This window comes from Chiloscyllium punctatum, chromosome 47 (assembly GCF_047496795.1).
Source record: "Chiloscyllium punctatum isolate Juve2018m chromosome 47, sChiPun1.3, whole genome shotgun sequence".
NCBI lineage: Eukaryota > Metazoa > Chordata > Chondrichthyes > Orectolobiformes > Hemiscylliidae > Chiloscyllium > Chiloscyllium punctatum.
Genome location: NC_092785.1, coordinates 33,599,099 through 33,621,402, shown reverse-complemented (window position 1 = coordinate 33,621,402; position 22,304 = coordinate 33,599,099). Strand labels below are relative to the sequence as shown.

The 22,304-nt window shown below is 48.0% G+C and overlaps 1 protein-coding gene across 1 annotated transcript; it reads left to right on the top strand.

Annotated features, from left to right (window-relative positions):
- Positions 1–1,062: 1,062 nt before the first annotated feature.
- On the top strand, positions 1,063–21,435 carry LOC140468571 (leupaxin-like). Its single transcript, XM_072564665.1, has 9 exons — positions 1,063–1,181; positions 9,833–9,984; positions 11,116–11,192; positions 14,715–14,814; positions 15,329–15,529; positions 15,902–16,075; positions 17,900–17,981; positions 19,899–20,047; positions 20,977–21,435. The coding sequence occupies exons 1-9, from the start codon at positions 1,169–1,171 to the stop codon at positions 21,247–21,249; spliced, it is 1,221 nt and encodes a 406-aa protein (XP_072420766.1). The 5' UTR covers positions 1,063–1,168; the 3' UTR covers positions 21,250–21,435.
- Positions 21,436–22,304: the final 869 nt, after the last annotated feature.

The window sequence follows — 22,304 nt, the reverse complement described above, 5'->3', positions numbered from 1 at the left end:
AATGTCTGAGGTAGTCAGTTGAGGGTGTGAGTAAGAAGGTTTCTCTGCTGGTATGTTTTATTTATGGCAATATTGCACTATAATTTAAGTGACGCTTCCTGTAAATAAAGTATAGAAGTGATGTCTATACTCCCTGCATTGCATTCGTATTACTTAATCTGTGTTTTTACCTTGATGACCTCTTGACCATCTGGAATATTGATCAATTTCTGTTCCCTTAGGAGTCAGATACTAAAACACGTTTGCCGCACTCAGTTGTGCACTAAGGTATGAAAGGCCAGAGGCCACCTGCTGGATGATGGGATTGGACTGGTCAGGTAGTTATTTTTGACTGGCTTCTGACTCACCTGCTGACGTCCAGGGCAAGTGGTCACAGCCTCAGGATGTGCAGGAAACCATTTTGGATTGAGATGAGGAGAAACATCTTCACTCAGACAGTGGCCGAGAAGCAACGTAATAGATTTAGGAGAGAAACAGAATCACAGATATCCACAGTTAACAAAAATAAAAATCCGTCCAGTTATCCCTGGAACACAACCACCATTTCACCAATTTTTTTTTCCAGCACTTTTTCAGACAGAGGGTGGTGCATGTTTGGAATCAGCTGCCAGAGGAAGTGGTGGAGGCTGGTACAATTCCAACATTTAAAAGGCATCTAAATGGGTACATGAAGAGGAAGCATTTAGAGGGATTTGGGCCAAGTGCTGGTAAATGGGACTAGATTAGGTTGGGATAATTGGTTGGCATGGATGAACTGGACCAAAGGGTCTGTTTCTGTGCTGTACATCTCTCTGAGTACTTAGATTTATAGAGGCTAAAGGTACTGAAGGTACCTGAGACAGGAAAAGTGGGATAGGTGGGTTAGCCCTGTTCAGTAAGGGAGAGGGAGGGTCTCGATGGGCCGAATGGCCAATGACTCTCAGGAATTGGCAGAATGGAGGGGAAGGAGGAGGTGGGGTGGGCTCCTCCGACTCAACTGACTAACCCGGATTTCAGATCAGCGCCGTATGAGTCAAAGTGGGGTGAGTCTGCATTTCCTGAGAGGCGGAGAACAGCGAGAGAGAGAGAGAGAGAGAGAGAGAGAGTCTAATTACCTCCGTCCAGGGAGACAACTCAAGAGTAACAGCAGTCAAGAGGGCAAGAGTCTTGTCCTTCTGCCGTTGCCCCCATGGATGAACTGGGTAAGTCTCCAATAGCACCTGCCTGTGGAAAGAGAGAGTGTTACAGTAGTGGGGAGAAAAAAAGAGAAAAGACTAGGAGGCAGAGGAAGGGAGTTTCCAAAACCTGTGAGTTGAACTCTTGTGAGTCTATGAGGGGAGTCGGTGGAAACAGTGCACTTTTCTGTGTCAGTGATTTGCACAATACTGTCGCATCAGTGTCTTATCCTCTCCCTGTGTCAAGGACACAGCGTCTCACACCGCCCCTTGGCAAGTTCCCCTCCGAGCCCCTCACCATCCTACTCGGAAATCTATCGCCGTTCCCTTCAGTGTGGCTGGGTCAGAATCCTGGAATTCCCTCCCTCAGGGACGTTGTGGGTCTACCCACAGCACACGAACTGCAGCGGGTCAAGAAGACAGCTCAACCATTCCTCCCCGTCCCCATACCTTCTGAGGGGGGGGGGGCAACTACGGACGGGGCAATAAATGCTATGCTCAGCCAGGGACACCCACGTCCTGCATGTGAATTTTTTAAAAAGTCGTGAAACACGATCTTTCTACAAACGTTGAAGCAACCGATAAGGCTAGTTCCCAATTCTCGAATTTATTCATCACGTATAAACTCCAGCAGTGCGCACGGTTGGAGATTGCAACTTCTCTTTCCACAATTCTGTTTTGAATTGGGCTTCTGGATTAATCATCCGTTGTCACTGCTACTATTTAACACCAAAATTCTGTGAACGGAAGCACGAACAGTTGGAGTGCTAGTTCTGCTGGGCTGCGGTTTCCGAACTGGAGAATAGTGCGTCTCAGAGTAGGTTGTGTGCTCATCTGTTTTTGCTTCTGATTTTGATCACAGACACTTATGTGAGCGGCAAAGCAGACCCGTGAGCGAAATCTAGTGAAATGTTTCGCAAAAAAAAAAACAAAAAAAGGCTGGGGGCCAAATTGCTGGACCCTTGAGCAAGTTGGGATCCGGTGTCAGACTAATTGAAAAGATATCGGTTGCAAAGGGCAATCCTGATGTTTCCTCTTGTAGCTGTTTGCAGGAGCTCAAATGCTCAGCTTGCAGAGGCATGAGCAAACGATTTCCTTTTGTGGTCCTCTCACTTCCTCTGACTGGGGGGATTCGATATGAGTCAGCCATCCCTGCCAGGCTGGCATCTGGTGTCAGCCCTCAGGAGTTAACACGTTCAATCCCGGCTTGTGAAGCCGTCAGGATTGAGCTCCACACCTCTGACCACACAGTCCAACACTCCCAAGGAAGCAGACGCCCAAACTCAATCCAATCTCCTGGAGCAGGGATGAGACGCGAGAGTGTGTTATATACCATAGAATCTGTACAGTGTGGAGACAGGTCCTTTGGCCCAACAAGTCCACAACAACCCTCTGAAGAGTAGCCCACCCAGACCATTCACTCCTGATGAATGCACCCAGCCTACACATCCCTGGACACTATGGGAATTTCCCATGGACAAACCACCCTAACCTACACATCCCCAAATACTATTTGGTAATTTAGCATGGCCAATCCACCTGAACATCCACACCCTTGAACAGCATGGGGCAATTTAGCATGGCCAATCCACCCTAACCTACAAATCCTTGAACACTATGGGTAATTTAGCATGGCCAATCCACCCTAACCTCCACATCCCTGAACACTATGGGGTAATTTAGCATGGCCAATCCACCCTAACCTACACATCCCTGAACACTATGGGGCAATTTAGCATGGCCAATCCACCCTAACCTACACATCCTTGAACATTATGGGTAATTTAGCATGGCCAATCCACCCTAACCTCCACATCCCTGAACACTATGGGGTAATTTAGCATGGCCAATCCACCCTAACCTACACATCCCTGAACACTATGGGTAATTTAGCATGGCCAATCCACCCTAACCTACACATCCCTGAACAGTACGGGGCAATTTAGCATGACCACTACACACCCCTGAACACTATAGAGTAATTTAGCATGACCAATCCACCCTAACCTACACAGGCCAGGTGTTAGATTTGGAAGTAGGTGTGCACTTTGGAGACAGTGATCACAATTCTGTCAGGTTTACTTTAGTGATGGAAAGGGATAGGTGTACTCCACCGAGCAAGAGTTACAGCTGGGGGAAGGGAAAATATGATGCAATTTGGAAAGGTTTAGGAAGCGTAGAATGGGGAAGGAAACTGCAGGGGATGAGCACATTAAAAATGTGGAGCTTATTCAAGGAAAAGCTCCTGTGTGTCCTAGATAAGTATGTACCTGTCAGGCAGGGAGGAAGACATAGAACGCGTGAGCCGTGATTTACTAAGGAAGTGGAATCCATGGTCAAGAAGAAGAAGAAGGCTTATGTTAGGACAAAATGTGAAAACTCAGTTAGGGCGCTTGAGGGTCACAAGGAGGTCAGGAAAGAGCTAAAAAGAGAGCTCAGAAGAGCCAGGAGGGGGCATGAGAAGTTGTTGGCGGATAGGATCAAGTTTAACCCTTTCCATAGGTATAAAAGAATGACGAGAATTAAATTAGGGACAATCAAGGATAATAGTGGGAAGTTGTGTGTGGTGTCAGAGGAGATAGGGGAAGCACTAAATAAATATTTTTCGATAGTGTTCACTATAGAAAATGAAAATGTTGGTGAGGAAAATACAGTGATACTTGCAACTAGACTAGAAGAGATTGAGATTCACAAGGAAGAGGTATTAGAAATACTGCAGAGTGTGAAAATACACAAGTCCCCTGGACCGGATGGGATCTATCCTAGGATCCTCTGGGAAGCAAGGGAAGAGATTGCCGAGCCTTTGGCATTGATCTTCAAATCATCATTGTCTACAGGAATAGTGCCTGAGGGCTGGAGGATTGCAAATGTGGTTCCCTTGTTCAAAAAAGGTAGTGGAGACAACCCTGGTAATTACAGACCAGTGAGTCTCACTTCAGTTGGTGGTAAAGTGTTGGAAAAGGTTATAAGAGATAGGATTTATAACCATCTAGAAAAGAATAATCTGATCAGGGACAGTCAGCACGGTTTTGTGAAGGGTAGGTCGTGCCAAACGAATCTTATTGAGTTTTTTTGACAAAGTAACCAAACAGGTAGATGAGAGTAAACCGGTTGATGTGGTGTATATGGATTTCAGCAAGGCGTTCGATAAGGTTCCCTACAGTGGGCTATTATACAAAATGTGGAGGAATGAGATTGTGGGAGACATAGCAGGTTGGATCAGTAATTGGCTTGCTGAAAGAAAACAGAGGGTTGTAGTTGATGGAACATGTTCATCTTGGTTACTAGCGGCATACCACAAGGGTCGGTGTTGGGTCCACTGCTGTTCGTCAGTTTTATAAATGACTTGGATGAGGGCTTAGAAGGGTGGGTTAGTAAATTTGCAGACGACACTCAGGTTGGTGGAGTTGTGGATAGTGAGGAAGGATTTAGTACGTTGCAGAGAGACATAGATAGGATGCAGAGCTGGGCTGAGAGATGGCAAATGGAGTTTAATGTGGACAAGTGTGAGGGGATACACTTTGGCCAGAGTAATCGGAATGCAAAGTACTGGGTTAATGGTAGGATTCTTGGGAGCACAGATGAGCAGAGAGATCTCGGTGTCCATGTACACAGATCCCTGAAAGTTGCCACCCAGATTGACAGGGTTGTTAAGAAGGCATAGAGTGTTTTGGCCTTTATTAACAGAGGGATTGAGTTCCGGAACCAGGAAGTTATTCTGCAGCTGTACAAAGCTCTGGTATGGCAACACTTGGAGTATTGTGTACAGTTCTGGTCACCGCATTATAAGAAGGATGTGGAAGCTTTGGAAAGGGTGCAGAGGAGATTTACTAGGATGTTGCCTGGTATGGAGGGAAGGTCTTATGAGGAAAGGCTGAGGGCCTTGAGGTTGTTCTCGTTAGAGAGAAGAAGGTTGAGAGGTGACTTAATACAGACATACAAGATAATCAGAGGGTTATATAGGGTGAACAGGGAGAACCTTTTTCCAAGTATGGGAATGGCAAACATGCGGGGACACAACTTTAAAGTGAGGGGAGATAGGTATAAGACAGATATCAGAGGTAGTTTCTTTACTCAGAGAGTTGTAAGGCTATGGAATGCTTTGCCTGCATCGGTAGTAGATTCGCCAAGTTTAAGTGCATTTAAGTCGTCATTGGACAGGCATATGGACGTATTTGGAATAGTGTAGGTGGGATGGGCTTCAGATTAGTATGACAGGGCGGCGCAACATCGAGGGCCAAAGGGCCTGTACTGCGCTGTAATGTTCTATGTTCAATCCCTGAACACTATGGGTAATTTAGCATGACCAATCCACCCTAACCTGCACATCCCTGAACACTATGGGGTAATTTAGCATGACCAATCCACCCTAACCTGCACATCCCTGAACAGTATGGGGTAATTTAGCATGACCAATCCACCCTAACCTGCACATCCCTGAACAGTATGGGGTAATTTAGCATGGTAAAAACAATGACTGCAGATGCTGAAAACCAAATACTGGATTAGTGGTGCTGGAAGAGCACAGCAGTTCAGGCAGCATCCAACGAGCAGCGAAATCGACGTTTCGGGCAAAAGCCCTTCATCAGGAATAAAGGCACTTTTGCCCAAAACGTCGATTTCGCTGCTCTTTGGAAGCTGCCTGAACTGCTGTGCTCTTCCAGCACCACTAATCCGGTAATTTAGCATGGCCAATCCACCCTAACCTGCACATCCCTGAACACTATAGGGTAATTTAGCATATTCAGGGATGTGTAGGTTAGGTGGGTTAGCCATGGTATATGGTGGATATGGTTGGGATGCTCATCAGAGGGTCAGTGGGCGTGATGGGCTGAATGGCCTTTGTCTGCACTGCCAGAATTGTCTAAAGGAGGATTGGGTGGAGGTGGAGCATTTGAATTTGCAGAAGGCTCTTGATAAGAGGATAGTCAGCAAAGCTAAAACACTTGTGGAAGGGAGTTAATATGTCAGCAAGGATTAAGAATCAGAGAGTCATACAGCAGGGAAACAGACCCGTCAGTCCCATTCATCCATGCTAACCCAGTTTCCCAAATTAAACTAGTCTCACTTACCTGTCTTTTGGCCATATCCCTTCCAACCTTTCTACCCATCCAGATATTTTTAATTGCTATAATTGCACCAGCCTCCACCACCTCCTCGTTCCATACACGTACCACCCTCTGCGTGAAAAGGTTGCCCCTTAGGTCCCTTTTATATCTTTCCCCTCTTACCCTAAACCCATACCTTCTAGTTCTGGACTCCCCTAGTCTGAGGAAACGAACTTTGCAATTCACCTTATCCATGCCCCTCATGATTTTATAAACTTCTTAACCTCTTACCCTCCGGGAAAACAAAGTCCCAGCCTATCCTGCCTCTCCTTAGAACCTCTGGTCCTGGTAACACCATTGTAAATCTTTTCTGAGCCCTTTCCAGTTTCATAACATCCTTCCTCTTGCAGGGTGACACGAACTGTGTGCGGTATTCCAAAAGTGGCCTCACTGATGTCCTGTCCAGCTGTAAACATGACATCCCAACTTCAATACTCAATGTATTCCAAATGCCTTCTTCACCACCCTGACTACCTATGACACCACTTGCCAGGAACTATGTACCTGCACCCCTCTGCCTCTCTGTTCAACAACACTTTCCAGGGCCTTACAGTAGCAATCCTGCTCTGGTTTGTCATAGCAAAATGCAACAGCTTGCATGTATTCTAAATTTAATTCCATCTGCCATTCCACAACCTGCTAGCTCAGATGATTAAGATCAATTTAGTGACATCCGCAAGGAAATTGCGATTGGGACTAAATGGCTATTTTTTCAAGTGGTCGCCAATGGCGAGCGGGGTACCACAAGAATGAGTGCTTGATCCCGGCTATTCACACTATGGACGAATGACCTGAATGAGGGGTTCAAAGCTGACATTTCCAGGGTTGCTGACTTGCACAAAACTCGGTGAGATTGTGTGTTGTGAGGAGATTTTTGCAAATAGTCTTCAAGATGATACAGTCAAGTTGAGCGAGTGGGCAAAACAAAAACTGTGACACTTTGATGTGAAAAACAGGAAGGTGCTGACTTATTTAAATGGTGACATTATCGGGATGTGTGGATGTACAAAGGGAACTGGGTGTCCTTGCACACCCGTTCATGGAAGTCAACAGGGAATTTTAACAAGTAGTTAGGAAGGCAAACGTTATTTTGACCTTCTGAACTCAAACCTGCGAGACAAATATTTTGCACTAGCCTTTGCGAAGAAGGAAGATACTGCACGGATCCTGGTGACAGAAGACGAAACTCCGTCACTGCAAGTGTTCAAAATTAATAAAGAGGAGGGTATTGGATTTAAAATTGACAAGGCGCTGAGAAAGGATGAGATGTGTGGCAGGACGTTTAAGGAATTGAGTGGCGAAGGCACTGGTGGCGAAGCTTTGAGGAATGATTACTCGGGAGTGGTGTTTGCACTTTCTCCCTGTGTCTACGTGGTTTCCTCAGGGTGCTCTAGGCTCCTCCCACAGGAAGGTGGCATGGTGGCTTACTGGTTAGCACTGCTGCCTCAGCCCGGGTAACTGTCTGTGTGGAGTTTGCACATTCTTCTCGAATCTGCTTGTGTTTCCTCTGGGTGGTCTGGTTTCCTCCCACTCTAAAGATGCGCAGGTAAGGGTGGATTGGCCATGCTAAATTACCCATAGTGTTCAGGGATGTGTAGGTGAGGGTGGATTGGCCATGCTCAATTACCCCATAGTGTTCAGGGATGTGTAGGTTAGGGTGGATTGGCCATGCTAAATTACCCCATAGTGTTCAGGGATGTGTAGCTTAGGGTGGATTGGCAGTGCTAAATTACCACATAGTGTTCAGGGATGTGCGGGTTAGGGTGGATTGGCCATGCTAAATTACCCCATAGTGTTCAGGGATGTGCGGGTTAGGGTGGATTGGCCATACTAAATTACCCATAGTGCATTAGTCAGGGATAAATTTTGGGTGGGGGAATGGGTCTGGGTGGTTTACTCTTCGGAGGGTCAGTGTGGACTTGTTGGGCCGAAGGGCCTGTTTCCACACTGTAGGGAACCTAATGGATTTTAAGCTAATCAAAGTGAAAGGAAATAAAGGACTGTGGAGAGGAAATTTCTACACTGATACGAATTAGATTAGAATCCCTACAGAGTCCAATGATGTGCAGATTTGGGTGGATTGGCTGTGCTAAATTGCCCATCGTGTCTCGGCTCGGTGGATTAGCCATGGGAAGTGATCGGTTACAGGGATAGGTGCAGGCTGGGGTGCTATTTGGAGGGTCGGTGTGGACTCGATGGGCCGAATGGCTTGCTTTCGCACTGTAAGGATTCCGTAATTCTATGACAGAAATAGTCGTCACTGAATAAAAAAAAAAGTCACATGTAGGAGAGTCAGCCTGGACTTCTCAAGGGGAAATCATGTTGAACAAACGTACTGCAGTTTTGTTTTGAAGAGGTGACAGGCTCAATGGCAGTGACACCGTTAGTGTGGTGTACATGGATTTTCAGGAGGTGTGTTAAACAGTGCCATGCAACAGACCCACGAGTAAAGTTACTGTTCATGGTATAAATGTGACTGTCACAAGGCAGATACAAAATTGGCTTCGTGATAGGAAACAGAGAGAGAGAGAGAGATGGTCAATGGATTTTCTTTTCAGGTTGGAGGCTGTTTGATAGTGGAAGTTCCCTGTGATTTTCCTAATGTGGGTTAGTGTGCAGGTGCCATGAAACTTGGAAGAATTGAGGATGACAGTGTGGCATTCCAAAAGGATCTCGACAGATTGGTGGTGAATAGGTGGCAGATGAGGTTTAATGCATAGAAATGTAAGATAGGAAGAACATTGGAAGAACATGTTGGTTGGAAGAACATTGAAATACAGTATGAAAAAAAAAGCAGGTATGCAATTTCAAAGGGGGACGCTGATTTGAGTGCACACAGACCATTGAAGATCAGGTAGAGAGAGCAGTTGAGAAACTGCCCGACGTTCTTAGCTTTACTAATAGGTAAAAGAGGAGGGGGGCTTTTACAAGGAAACTCGTTCGACTTCATTGTGTAGGTGTCCCACGAAGGAAGGACGTGAATGTGAGAGAAGGAGAGAGAGAGTACAGAACACGTTTAGGGGAATGATTCCAGGAATGGGAAAATTCAGCCAAGAGTGTAGGAGTGAAGAAGCTGGGATTTCTCATTGGAGGGATGAAGGCTGAAGGGAGGCTTGACAGAGGTCTTCAAAATCGTGAGCGAGCTGGAGGTAGTGGACAGGGAGAAATGGAACAAGAACGAGGAGGCAATGGAAGCAAGGGATAGATGAGGAAGTGCACTTTTACACAAGAGTAGTCAGCGTTTGGGAAGCACTGCTTGGAAATGTTGGGGAGGGCAGGTTCAATTGAGGCATTCAAGAGGGGAATTGGATGATTATTTAGATCTGGTTGCACAATGGGGTTCGAGTAGATGATTGGCCAGTGCAGGAACCAAGGGAACGAATGGTCTCCTTCTGTGCTGTACCCCCTTGGGTGAAGCATAAAGGGTGGACAGTGCATTCAGTCGGAAATGGAAAGCCCAGGAAAGGGTCAGTGAGATTTCTTCAGCTGACGTCCGGGTCATTGACTGGGCTGGAGAATGGGATTGCATGGCGAACTCAGGTCACCGTCTGTTGGTCCATGTGCTTCCAGACTTATTGTTGGCCGAACTCGAGCAAACGTCCGTGAGCAGCTGGGAAGGAGACCCGACCCCGCAAGCTTCCTCGGATGTTAACCTCATCACAGCGTGCCCGACGAAGAGCAGTCCACAGGCACCAGATGCATCCAACCCAGCGCTCTTACAAGTAAGAATTCTCTCAACAACGGTCGTCAGCGGCTGACCAACGGCGACGGTTGGTGTGCTACGGTGTTGTGACCCGAGGGTCATTCGCCTATCTCTTGATGTGTTGAATGTATCCAGGTTCAAGTCCCACGTTAGGACTTGCTGGCCCTGGAATATATCGTTTGCTAAGAACTTGATGGGTCAGTCTGTTGAACCCTTCCATAATCCCTCCCGCTGGCTTTTAAGCTAAATTGCATGCCCATGAAACTATTCTCCTTCATCTCCTGACAAGGATGATGAAGACGCTGTGGCAATGTACCTATCTCTGGACTAGGAAGCCCAGGTTCCACCTGCTCCAGACGTTTGCAATAACACCGCTGAACAAGCTGACTAGAAAAACATGTTAATTATAAAAAATGATGAGGGCCCTCTTATGGCACAGTGATAATGTCCCTACCCCCTGAATAAAAAGCCCTGGGTTCATGTCCCACCTAGTCCAGAGGCGCGTGCAATCAAATCTCCGAATAGGTTGATTGGAAAAATAGGTGGAATTAAAAAAAAGGCGACGAGGGCCCTCTTTTGGCACAGTGGTAGTGCGTCTACCCTGGTTCAAGAGACCTGGATTCTTGTCCCACTTGCTTCAGAGGTGTGTGCAATAATATCTCTGAACAGATTGATTGGAAAAATAGGTTGAATAAAAAAAAACGAATTTGATAAGGGTGTCCCTCTGGTGGTGCACTGGCAGAGTCCACACCACTGGAACGGGAGTCCCGGGCTCAAGAGGTGTAACATCTCTGAACAGGTGAAGAAAAATAGTTTAATAAAAAAGTTTTTTTAAAAAACATTTATGATGAATGGGGCACCGCAGCAGTGTTCCTGTCTCTGAGCCGGGAGGTCATGCATTTGGACTGACATTTGAGTGGGCGCCAAAACAGGAAATGCAATGATCGAATATTCCCATACATTTCGATTTCAAAATCTGGACATTACTCCTGCAATGGGTGGATGGAGGGGTCGTGAGTCAGATTTCCACCCCTTGTAGTTGCAGAGATCTGTCTGGCGACGTGACAGGGATTACTGCTGAGGTAAAATTATTGACCGTTGAGTGCTTGCTGCCTCTGAGGTGGGCTCTGCACATCTCTCCCACTTTCAGGTCGTCTACCAGACCCGATTTAATGAAGCAGCAAAGGTGACGGGAGATGAAGTTAACAGAAGTGCTCCAGTTGGCAGGTGAGTGTGGACCAGTGGTGCTGCTTCCATTGCGGTTAAAATGTTCCTGACTGAAGTGCGTGCCTGAGTTGGTCAACCCACTGCCCCCTCCTTTGGAGTCAGGCACGATCACGAAGTCACATTTGGGTGCTCCGAATGATGAGAATACAAATGCAGCCTTGAGCAATGCAGAAAAGGTCAGTCACTCCTTAGCTGGAACTCCTTGACAGATTATTTTTAAGCGGAAGTTTAAGCGAAATTATCGGGGCGGGGTGGTTGTGGTGGTTGCTCGGCAGGGGAGTGAAGTTACAATCAGAGCAGCCATAATCCCATGGAATAGCAGAGGCGGCTGGAGAATGGCCTACCCTTGCTCCCCCCGATTCCGACTTTGCCGTGTTTGCATGCAACTCGACTGGAAGTTGTACAATCCTCTCTCATCTTAATGCTCAATTCAATTTGTACCATCGTTAATGAGGGATATCCAATACACACAACACCACAAAGTTGCATCGTCATTTCACCTTTCCTTACAGATTCAATTAAAATCTAGTGCCATGAGATAAAGGCTCGTTTCTTTTCATTAAGGAACAGCAGAGCAAAGGAGTTTATAGTGGCACGTATTTTGGAATGAACATCGCTTCTTGTAAGTTGTTCTGGACCAAATCAAACCAAACTCCCTCAAAAATATATGGAGAGGATAGCCTAGACTCTAACATTTTGTTAATCTCAAGGCAAGTTCTAGACATTGAGTTCTGGATGCAATTGGATTGGCCAAACTACCAGGTTTGAAGCACAACACACTTTATTCATCCGCTGTAGTTGAAATAAGTCAATTGGAAAACTTAGCAGAATAAGAGATTATTCAACTACTAAACGGTAACTGTTCCAATACAGAACATTCTCATAAACACACCCTCGGCAAAGGCAAATTCAGTAAAATGGATTGTCTCACAGGCCATTCTCCAGTCCAGGAGGGAAAAAATATCAAGAGAAATCTCTGTGTGTGTGTGAGAGAGAGAGGGGTGGGGGGGAGAGAGAGAGAACAAGAGCAAGAGCAAGAGAGAAAAAGAGACAGTGAGAGAGAGGGAGAGAGAAAGAGAGAGAGAGGGAGAGAAAGAGAAAGAAAGAGAGAGAGAGGGAGAGAGAGAGAGGGTGAGAGGGAGAGAGAAAGAGAGATGGGGAGAAAGAGAAAGGGGGGAGAAAGAGAGAGAGGGGGAGAAAGAGAGAGAGAGATAGAGTAGCAGGGAGAGTTGCACTGCAGCTTCCAAACCCAGCTTCAGGATCCCATCAACTGCTACAAGCTCAAACTAAAACTCGGTTCTGGTAGACCTTGACCCCACCAGTTCAGGTTGGTTCTATTGTCCCAACTTAAAATAAAACCTCAAAGCCCCACATACTGATTACTTTATTGGCTCTGACTAGACCAACTGACACCTCTGTCCCCTGGTTTGTTTTTGTGAAGAGACGTTGAGACAAAGTGCACCTCTTAAGGCCGTGGTATCGTCACAAAGTTAAGGGAGCCCATTTCTTCCCTTTAATAACATTTACTGATAAAAGTTTAAAGAGTAATTAAATGCTCCTGCACAGGAGACCAGTGAGTCCAGCTGGACCAGCTGCATTGATGACTTAATTTCACATCCCTCAGTGTCACCTCGCAAATATCTCTGCTTTGTCATTCTGCAGTTCTTCTTAGAACGTTTGAGATTTAATCTTACATTAAATCAGGCTGAACATTTTTCAACATCTAATTACTCATCGTGTCAAAAGTCGCCCCGCTCCCCCCACTTCCCCTCCGCCCCTTTCCTGGTGATAAGATACATCTATTAAGCTGGAGATATAGTCCCCTTGCCTTGTGTGGTTTTCACCTCTGCCTGTCTTGATTAAAATTTTCAAAATCCAATCAACAGACAGTGATATCTGCACCTTTATTCCTTTTGCAATGAATGCTGTGGTTTAGCAATGCTTCCCTTGTAGAATATCTCTGTGAATTGTGGTGATAGAGTCATACAGCACAGAAACAGACACTTCTGCAAAGAGTCCATGCTGAACATCATCCTAAACTGATCTGACCCCGGCTGCCTCCCCCTCTCCCATATACCCAAACATTACCTACCTATTCTTGGCCTGACCTTTTAAACATTCTAATGGTGCCCACGTCCACCACTCCCTCAGGAAGCGAACCGCCCCCTATGTAAAATGTTTTCCCCTCGTGTCTTTTTTAAACCTCTTTCCTCTCACCTTGAAAATGTGTCCCCTGCCCCCAGTCTCTAAAACCTCCACTCTCGTGAAAAGACAGCTGCCATTAACATCTACCTACACTCATTATTTCATAAACTTCTATCAGGTTGCCCCCTCCCCCCCCCAACCTCCAACGCCCCGGTGAAAAAGGAAAGTCCCAACGTGTCCAGCCTCTCCTTCCAACTCAAACCTTCCATAACCGACAACATCTCTTTTGACCCCTCTCCCAGCTCGACAGCATCTTTCCTGTATCCAGATGAACGCCATCTATCGACATTAGTTTCTGGAGGAGGGGTTTCCCTCGCTCATCCCTACTTCACAGCCTCAGTAAATACAACCATTCTGGTCAGAAGATCTTTGATTGAGAGACCAGTCCCTTCCAGGATGAGGTCTTGATGAGGTGGCTCTGCAGTCTCCAACACCTTTCCACCCATTCCTTTGCCCCTCCCCCAACCCCCACCCTAGTGCAGATGGGTTGGAATTGTCCCTTTGGTGGACCATTACTTGCCAGCAGATTCCGAACCTTGGGGCAAGGTTAGGTGGGCTAGCCAACAGCTTAGTGGGTAGCAAGGATGAGTAACTCATTTCAGAAGCTCGATCACCTACTCCAAACCTCCCCCCCCACCACTGCCCCCAACTCTGACCCCCTCCCCATCCCTGCTGTCATACAGTCACAGTGACGGAAAGCATGGAAACAGACCCTTCGGTCCAACTCATCCATGCCAGCCAGACGTCCTGAATAAAGCTGGTCCCATTTGCCAGCATTTAGCCTACATCCCTTCCTATCCATGTAGCCATCCAGATGCCTTTTAAATGCTGTCATTGTACCGGCCTCCTTCAGTTCTTCTGGCAACTCATTCCAAACATGCACCACCCTCTATGTGAAAAAGTTGCCTCTTGGGTCCCTTTTATACCTTCGCCCTCTCACCTTAATGCTATGACCCCTGATTCTGGACTTCCCCACCCTGGGGAAAGGATGCTTGGCCATTCACCCTATGTACGCCCCTCAAGATCGCATGATACAGGGCAGGGGTTGGGAAGGGTAAAATGGCGCCCCCTTAAGGCCACTTTGGGTACCCCTTCACCTCACCAACGCCAATGTGGACAGGTCATTCCCCCTCAAGTTGGCAATAGTTGTTCATCACAATGATGTCAACGAGGAGGATGACCGTGTTGACGGTACCAACAGGCGGAGAGCGATGGGATTGTACCAGTCCAGGTTTTATCACCGTCTCTTCAATTCTGCTCGACGGACCTTCGCCAAACCTGCAGCGTTTACTCATCGCATTTCCATTTCTCTTGCAGCAAGGTAGCGGAGGGTCCTCCGGTTACCACGGAAACCCAGCTCCTGAGTCCAAAGTCAGCGGCCCAACAGCTCGATGACATGATGGCCAACCTGAATTGTGTAAGGTGTCCTGATAAGCTAAAGAACCATATCAGGGGGTCACTCAGGTTTGGAAAGACAAAGTGGCAGGCATCGTCTGTGCCAAAGGTGTGCCAGGCAGTGACCAAGACAGAATCGAACCATGGTCCCTTGACATTCAATGGCATCACCATCACTGAATCTCCCCACCCAGCCACTTATCAAAATCCTGGGACCATTGACCAGAAACTGAAATAGACCAGCCATAGAAGTACTGTGGTGTTAACAGACCATAGGCGGGAATGAACGTGTAACTCACGGGGATGCTGCACCTGCCTTTTCGTTAACTTCGGCAAACTGCGCCGGTCCCTCAGGTCCACATTCCTCCTTGACCTGATGGTTCTGGAGGATATTCCGGGGGCGTCCTTCGCCCCGGTCTCAGTGTGCCCCTGTCCCGGATCCTCAGCAGGGCGGTGAAGGGGGGTGGGGTGGGGGGGTGGGGGTGCGGTCAGATTCCCGGCCGGAATGCTGAACTCCGACTTGTCTATTCCCTCAGATCTTTGGTCCGAGCGGGCTGGAAGAGAAAGCGCCCGTTTCCAGATCAGATCCCGTTTCCGCCAAGGAAGCTGCTCATCCGGGAGCAGAGACGAACCTGGACAACATATTGGGCGCTTTGGAATCTGACCTCCACCAGCTGGGGGTCAGCACCGACGCCAAGGGGCTCTGTGGCTCCTGCAAGAAGCCAATCATCGGCACGGTGAGTCCCGCTCTTCCGCTGGCATCCGGGGACAACTGGGCCAGAGAGGCTTTCCCAGTCTCCCATCTGGAACGCTGCTGAAGTCTGGATAAACATCATCCAACGCTTGGCCCTCATCAGTACATTTAGGGTTGCAATGGGTTCTTGATGGGTCTGGTAGGGGCGAATCAGGGGTTAAGGTTAGGAAAGTGGATGTGAGGAACATCAGGATCAGCCGGGATCCTATGGAATGACCAAGCAGGCTTGAGGTTTTGAAGAGCTTCCTCCTCTTCCTTTGCCTCATGATCTCGCGGTCATGTAGTGAGCCAGCAATTGCCTGGAGGCACCGTTAACTGACGCAATGAACTTTATGTTTGTTTCGGACTTTCCCAGATTGTCACAGCGTTGGGGATGAATTGGCACCCAGAGCATTTTGTTTGCGCACACTGCAATGAAGAGATCGGGCTGAGGGGATTTTACGAGCGCGATTGCCGGGCGTACTGCGAGAAAGATTATCACACCTTGTTCTGCCCTCGTTGCGCATACTGCGGTGGACCCATTCTCAACGTAAGTCCACTTTGAGCCCCACTGCGGGACACGGTTAATGCTTCCAGTCTGGTCTGGCTCTCCTTCAGAGCTCCGGGTTCACAGCGCGTTCTCGGGAGTTTCGGGACCCTACAACATTGGCTGCCAATGTTTCAACCCTAATTCCTGATGACGGGCTTTTGGCTGAAACATCGATTCTCCTGCTCCTTGGATGCTGCCTGACCTGCTGAGCTTTTCCGAAACCACCCTCTGGACTCTGATCTCCAGTCCTCACTTTCTCACATGACCTACTGTTACACAGAACAAAGAAACCCGACAGTGTAGAAACAGGGCCTTCAGCCCAACAAGTCCAAACCGACACTCATAACGTATCCCACCCAGACCCATTGCCCTACCCTATTATTTCTAAATTTACTCCTGGCTAATGCACATACCCTACTCATCCCTGAACACTATGGGGCAATTTAGCACGGCCAATCCACCCTAACCTACACATCCCTGAACACTATGGGGTAATTTAGCACGGCCATTCCACCCTAACCTACACATCCCTGAACACTATGGGGTAATTTAGCACGGCCATTCCACCCTAATCTACACATCCCTGAACACTATAGGACAATTTAGCATGGCCAATCCACCCTAACCAACACATCCCTGAACACTATGTGTAATTTAGCATGGCCAATCCACCCTAACCTACACATCCCTGAACACTATGGGGTAATTTATCATGGCCAATCCACCCTAACCTACACATCCCTGAGCACTATGGGGTAATTTAGCATGGCCAATCCACCCTAACCTACACATCCCTGAACACTATGGGGTAATTTAGCATGGCCAATTCACGCTAACCTACACATCCCTGAACACTATGTGTAATTTAGCATGGCCAATCCACCCTAACCTGTATACCCCGGAACATTATGGGTAATTTAGCATGGCCAATCCACCCTAACCTGCACATCCCTGAACACTATGGGGTAATTTAGCATGGCCTATCCACCCTAAACTACACATCCCTGAACACTATGGGTAATTTAGCATGGCCAATCCACCCTAACCTACACATCCCTGAACACTATGGGGTAATTTAGCATGGCCTATCCACCCTAAACTACACATCCCTGAACACTATGGGGTAATTTAGCATGGCCAATCCACCCTAACCTACACATCCCTGAACACTATGGGGTAATTTAGCATGGCCAATCCACCCTAACCTACACATCCCTGAACACTATGGGGCAATTTAGCCTGACCAATCCACCCTGACCTGAGCATCTTTGGACTGTGGGAGGAAACCGGAAGAAACCCACGCAGACTTGGTGAGAATGTGCAAACTCCATAGAGAGTTGCCCGAGGAATCAAACCCGGGTCCCTGGTGCTGTGAGGCAACAATGCCAACCACTGAGCCACCCTACTGCCCCTTAGCCACCAACAGTCCTCATTACCAGTTGTTACACCTCCCAGTCAGGTCATTATCCACTCCTCTGTCAGTCCAACTGTTCTTCTCTTCCTTTGGGCTCTTCCCCCACCTATTGTTTATTCCTCCCCCCCTCACCCTCACCCTACCTGCCGCATGTAAACCAACATTTTCCCTAGCTACCGTCAGTTCTGAGGAAAGGTCACTGGACTTGAAATGTCAACTGCGATTTCTCTCCAGCGATGCTGCCAGACCCGCTGAGCTTTTCCAATGATTTCTGTTATTTTTTTTCCCCTGTAAGATTTGGCCTTGTTGATCCTCAGGCCATCTGTGGAGAAGCCTGAGAGGAATGTTTCTGCGTATTCTGACGGGGTGAAACCTGTCTTCGTAACTTTGCTCTGCTTTCCATTTTGCAGAAGGTGCTCACGGCGCTGGATAAGACCTGGCACCCGGACCATTTTTTCTGCGCTCACTGCGGTGAGAAATTCGGAAGTGAGGGTAAGTGTTTCAGGAGTGGTCACTGATCACCCCGCTGAGAGTGGTGCGCTGAGATTTTGATTTGCCCCTGTTGTGGAGTAGGCCAGACCACTCAAAACATTCTTAAGCAGGCAGCCCAGACTGAAACTTTGCAATTTGTTTCAGTAAGTGTTCAGTCAAAATTACCTTGAGTAAGTTAGCGAGATTGACTACCAGGTTATAAAACAGACCAAAAAAATTCTTCACGATCTTACACAAAGGACAGAATAACGAATATAGAACTCAGTCTATCCAAACTAGACCTAATTATCCTGCTCCGCATATACACAACAGTCCCAATAAGCAAACCCTCTTGAAAAACAGATGCTTACAGGTTGAAGTTAGAAGAGCAGAAGGAGAGAGAGAGAGACAGAGAGAGAAACAGATACAGAGAGAGAGAAGGAATTTCCACACAGCTCAGTGTTGAACTCCCAACTAGTTCTGGACTGAACTAAGCTGCTCAGCCAGAGAGCAGACCACTCCCCTTTCATTATACAGGTCACTTCTAAAACATGACCACTTTGGTCTCAAGTCTCATCTGTTTACATAGACACAAAAAGGCCTCTCAATGCCCTTTAATCTCTGTATCAAACCAGCCTAATTGGCACCGGGAGCGGTTTATTACTTATCTGAAAAATACCAAGGACACAGTATTGTTGAGAAATGGTACAGCTTTTAGAAAAATGGGACCAGTTTTGTGACACCCCCAAGAGATACTCCAGATGATATTGATCCCTTATTACTGTCATTAGCTTAACATATGAGGGATGTTTGAGGATGGAGTTCAAAAGGATGAGGGGTTGTTCTCATTGAAACATACAGAATTCTGAATGGTCTGGACAGAGTGGATGTTGGGAAGAAGTTTCCATTGGTCGGAGAGACAAGGACCTGAAGGCACAGCCTTAGGGTAAAGGGCAGGTGGAGATAAGGAGAAACGTCTTCAGCCAGAGAGTGGGGAATCCATGGAATTCACTGGCACAGAAGGCTGGGGAGGCCAGGTCATTCAGTCTACTTAAGACTGAGCTGGATAGGTTCTTGAGTATCAAGGGGATCCAGGGTTACGAGGGGAAAGTGGGAGAACGGAGTTGAGAAATGTATCAGCCATGAACGAATAGCGGAGCAGACTTGATGGGCTGAATGGCCTGATTTCTGCTCTTAGTATCATTATTACCCTGCGTCATATGGCCATAAGAAATGGGTGGGATTTGAAACCGAACCTTCCAGCCCTGAGCCGCGGACGGTACCTCAAAATCAGAAGATAAGAACTGAATGCAAGAGTAGGCCATGTGGCCCATCGATTCTGCTGTTCCTTTCAATAAGATCATGGCTGAACGAAGCTTGGGTCCCTGTCTCTGTGAGACAGCAGCACAAACTACTGAGTCCCCGAGCTAAAAAGGTCGAAGGTTATGGAGAGACAATCCAGCCATTGGATGGCATTCTCCGCACGAAAGAAATCAGCCCAGGCCATTCTCTTCATCCTCTGTGCTTTCCCCTTTATGGGAACACTGAGGTCGAGTGTTGCCCCGGCAGAGAAATTCTTGAGATGTCATTGAAACTGAAAACGGACCTATCACCAAAGTAGCTCAGAAAGGCTGCTATAGCCCATAACCGATATTCAGGCCCGACACTGCTAATGGGGGCTTGAATGTTGGCGTGAGTGGCTTGCTGCACGGTGGTAGTTCCCTCCCTCTGAGCCAGGTTCTAAGACCCAACCTGCTTGGGAAATGCCCCGCCAGCTCCGAACGGATTGATATGGATGTCAGGCCCTGTGCCTGATGCGCTGGTGTCAGATCCCTCTGATCCTCTCTTGCTGTCTCCCGCCCTGTACCGGGTCAGAAGGTTGTGTGTTCACTGCCCCGTTCCCACGCGTCACATCCTTCTCTCGTTCTTCCCTTCCAGGTTACCACGAGAAAGGTGGGAAGCCATACTGCCGCAAGGACTATTTCAACATGTTCGCTCCCAAGTGTGGCAGCTGTGACCACCCGGTGCTGGACAATTATCTATCAGCACTCAACAGTGTCTGGCATCCAGAGTGCTTTGTGTGCAGGGTAAGTGTCAGGGGTCAGACGAAGGCCTTCACGTGGGTGACATAGGGTCAAACAGCATGGAAACAGACCCTTCGCTTCATGCCGACCAGATATCCCAACCCAATTTAGTCCCATCTGCCAGAACTTGGCCCATATCTCTCTAAACCCTTCCTATTCATATACCCATCCAGATGCCTTTTAAATGCTGCAATTGTACCAGCCTCCACCTCTTCCTCTGCCAGCTCATTCCATACACGCACCACCCCCGCGTGAGAAAGTTGCCCCTTTTAAATCTTGTCCCCTCTCACAACCAATACTGTCTAGTTCCAGACTCCCCGACCCCAGGGAAAAAATCTTGTTGACTTATCCTATCCATGCCCCTTGTGATTTTATAAACCTCTATAAGGTCACCCCTCAACCTCCGACGCTCCAGGGAAAACAGCCCCAGCCTATCCCGCCTCTCCCTGTAGCTCCATCTTTGATATGAAGATGATGTGCAGGTTAAGGTGGATTGGTCATGCTAAATTACCCACATTGTCCAAGGATGTTTAGGTTAGAGTGGATTGGCTGTGATAAGTTGCCCATAGTGTTCAGGGATGCCTAAGTTAAATGCATTAGTCAAGGGTAACTATAGAGTAATGGGAATTGGGCTTGGGTTTGGGTGGGTTACTCTTTTGGAGTGTTGGCGTGGAATTATTGGGCCAAAGGGCCTATTTCCAGACTGTAGGGAAAACATCGGGAGTGGGTGGAAGGGTGAGGGGAGGGGGGTGGGGGTGGTGGTGGTGGTGGTGGTGGGGGGTGTGGGGGGGGGGGGAGGGGGGGAGGTGATCCGGTTTCCTTTCTGTTTCAATGTGTGGGGTTGAAGAGGCCAGGCAGGCTCGGCGCTGCCTCCTACTGTACGTGAGGGTAACTGCTCCCGTTCTCCTTTACCACCCCCAACCCCACCCCAGGAGTGTTTCATCCCGTTCGCTGGCGCCAGTTTCTTCGAACTGAACGGGATGCCTTACTGTGAGCTGCACTGGCACCAGCGCCAGGGGACACTGTGCAGCGGGTGCCAGAAACCCATCAGCGGGCGCTGCATATCGGCACTGGGCCGGAGATTCCACCCAGAGCACTTTGTCTGTGCATTCTGCCTCAAACAGCTCAGCCTGGGGAGCTTCAAGGAGCACAAGGACAAACCCTACTGCAACCCCTGCTTCCTCAAGCTGTTTGGCGCACTTTAGGCAGCACCTTCCCAGGTCCCTCCGACTCCACATTCTCTCTGCTGCAGGAGCCTCACCTGACCAGCACCCCCAACAGGAAGGACATGGACGTCAATGTGAACATCGATCCCACAGCCTGCTCTCTGCTCATCATGATTCACTGGGCCGCTTACCTTATGCAATAAACGTGTTGCTTTCCATTCTCAATGTTTGCCTTATTGGAAATGCTGACTGTGAGGAGTACTGGGTGGGTGGGCAGGGCTGTGATGGGGGGGAACTGGCGACACAGAGACCAAGAAATAATTTAAACCTCCACCCACCCTTCCCTGCCATAACGCACACACATGAGCGTGTGTGACAGAGTGTGTGCAAGTGTGACTTTGAAGGAGGAAGAGTTTGTGGTTGAGTTTGTTTGAGTGACAGGTAGTGCTGGAGGGTGTGTGAGGGCTATTTGTAAGATTGTGAGAATCTGTGAGAGGGTGAGTTTGTAAAGTTCTACAAGTGTGTGCCTGAGAGTCAGCACATAGATGTGAGAATGTATGTGTGTGAGAGCGAGAGACAGTGTATGTGAAAGCAATTCTGTGTCAGAGTGATTAGATTAGATTCCCTACAATGTGGAAACAGGCCCTTTGGCTCAACAAGTCCACACCGACCCTCTGAAAAGTAACCCACACAGACCCATGGCTAATGCACCTAACACCATTGGCAATTTAACATGGCCAATTCATCTGACCTACACATACTTAGACCATGGGAGGAAACCCAAGCAGAATGTGCAAATTCCACACAGATGGTTGCCCAAGGTTGGAATCAAACCTGGGACCCTGGTGCTCGGAAGCAGCAGTTCTAACCACTGAGCCACCGTGCCACCCTATGTTGAGAGGGAGTGTGTGTTGTGAGAGAGTGAGTCAGAGAGTGTCAAAGAAAGTGAGTGAGGAGTGGGAACACTTGAGGCGTTTCCCCTCCTTTCCACCCTCTTGGGTTTCTTTTCTCACCTGGGGGTAAGCTATTCCCATTGCCCTCGACTCTGTGTTTTGTCGAGTAGGATCTCTCCTTCGCCCAGTTTCAATTCCTCA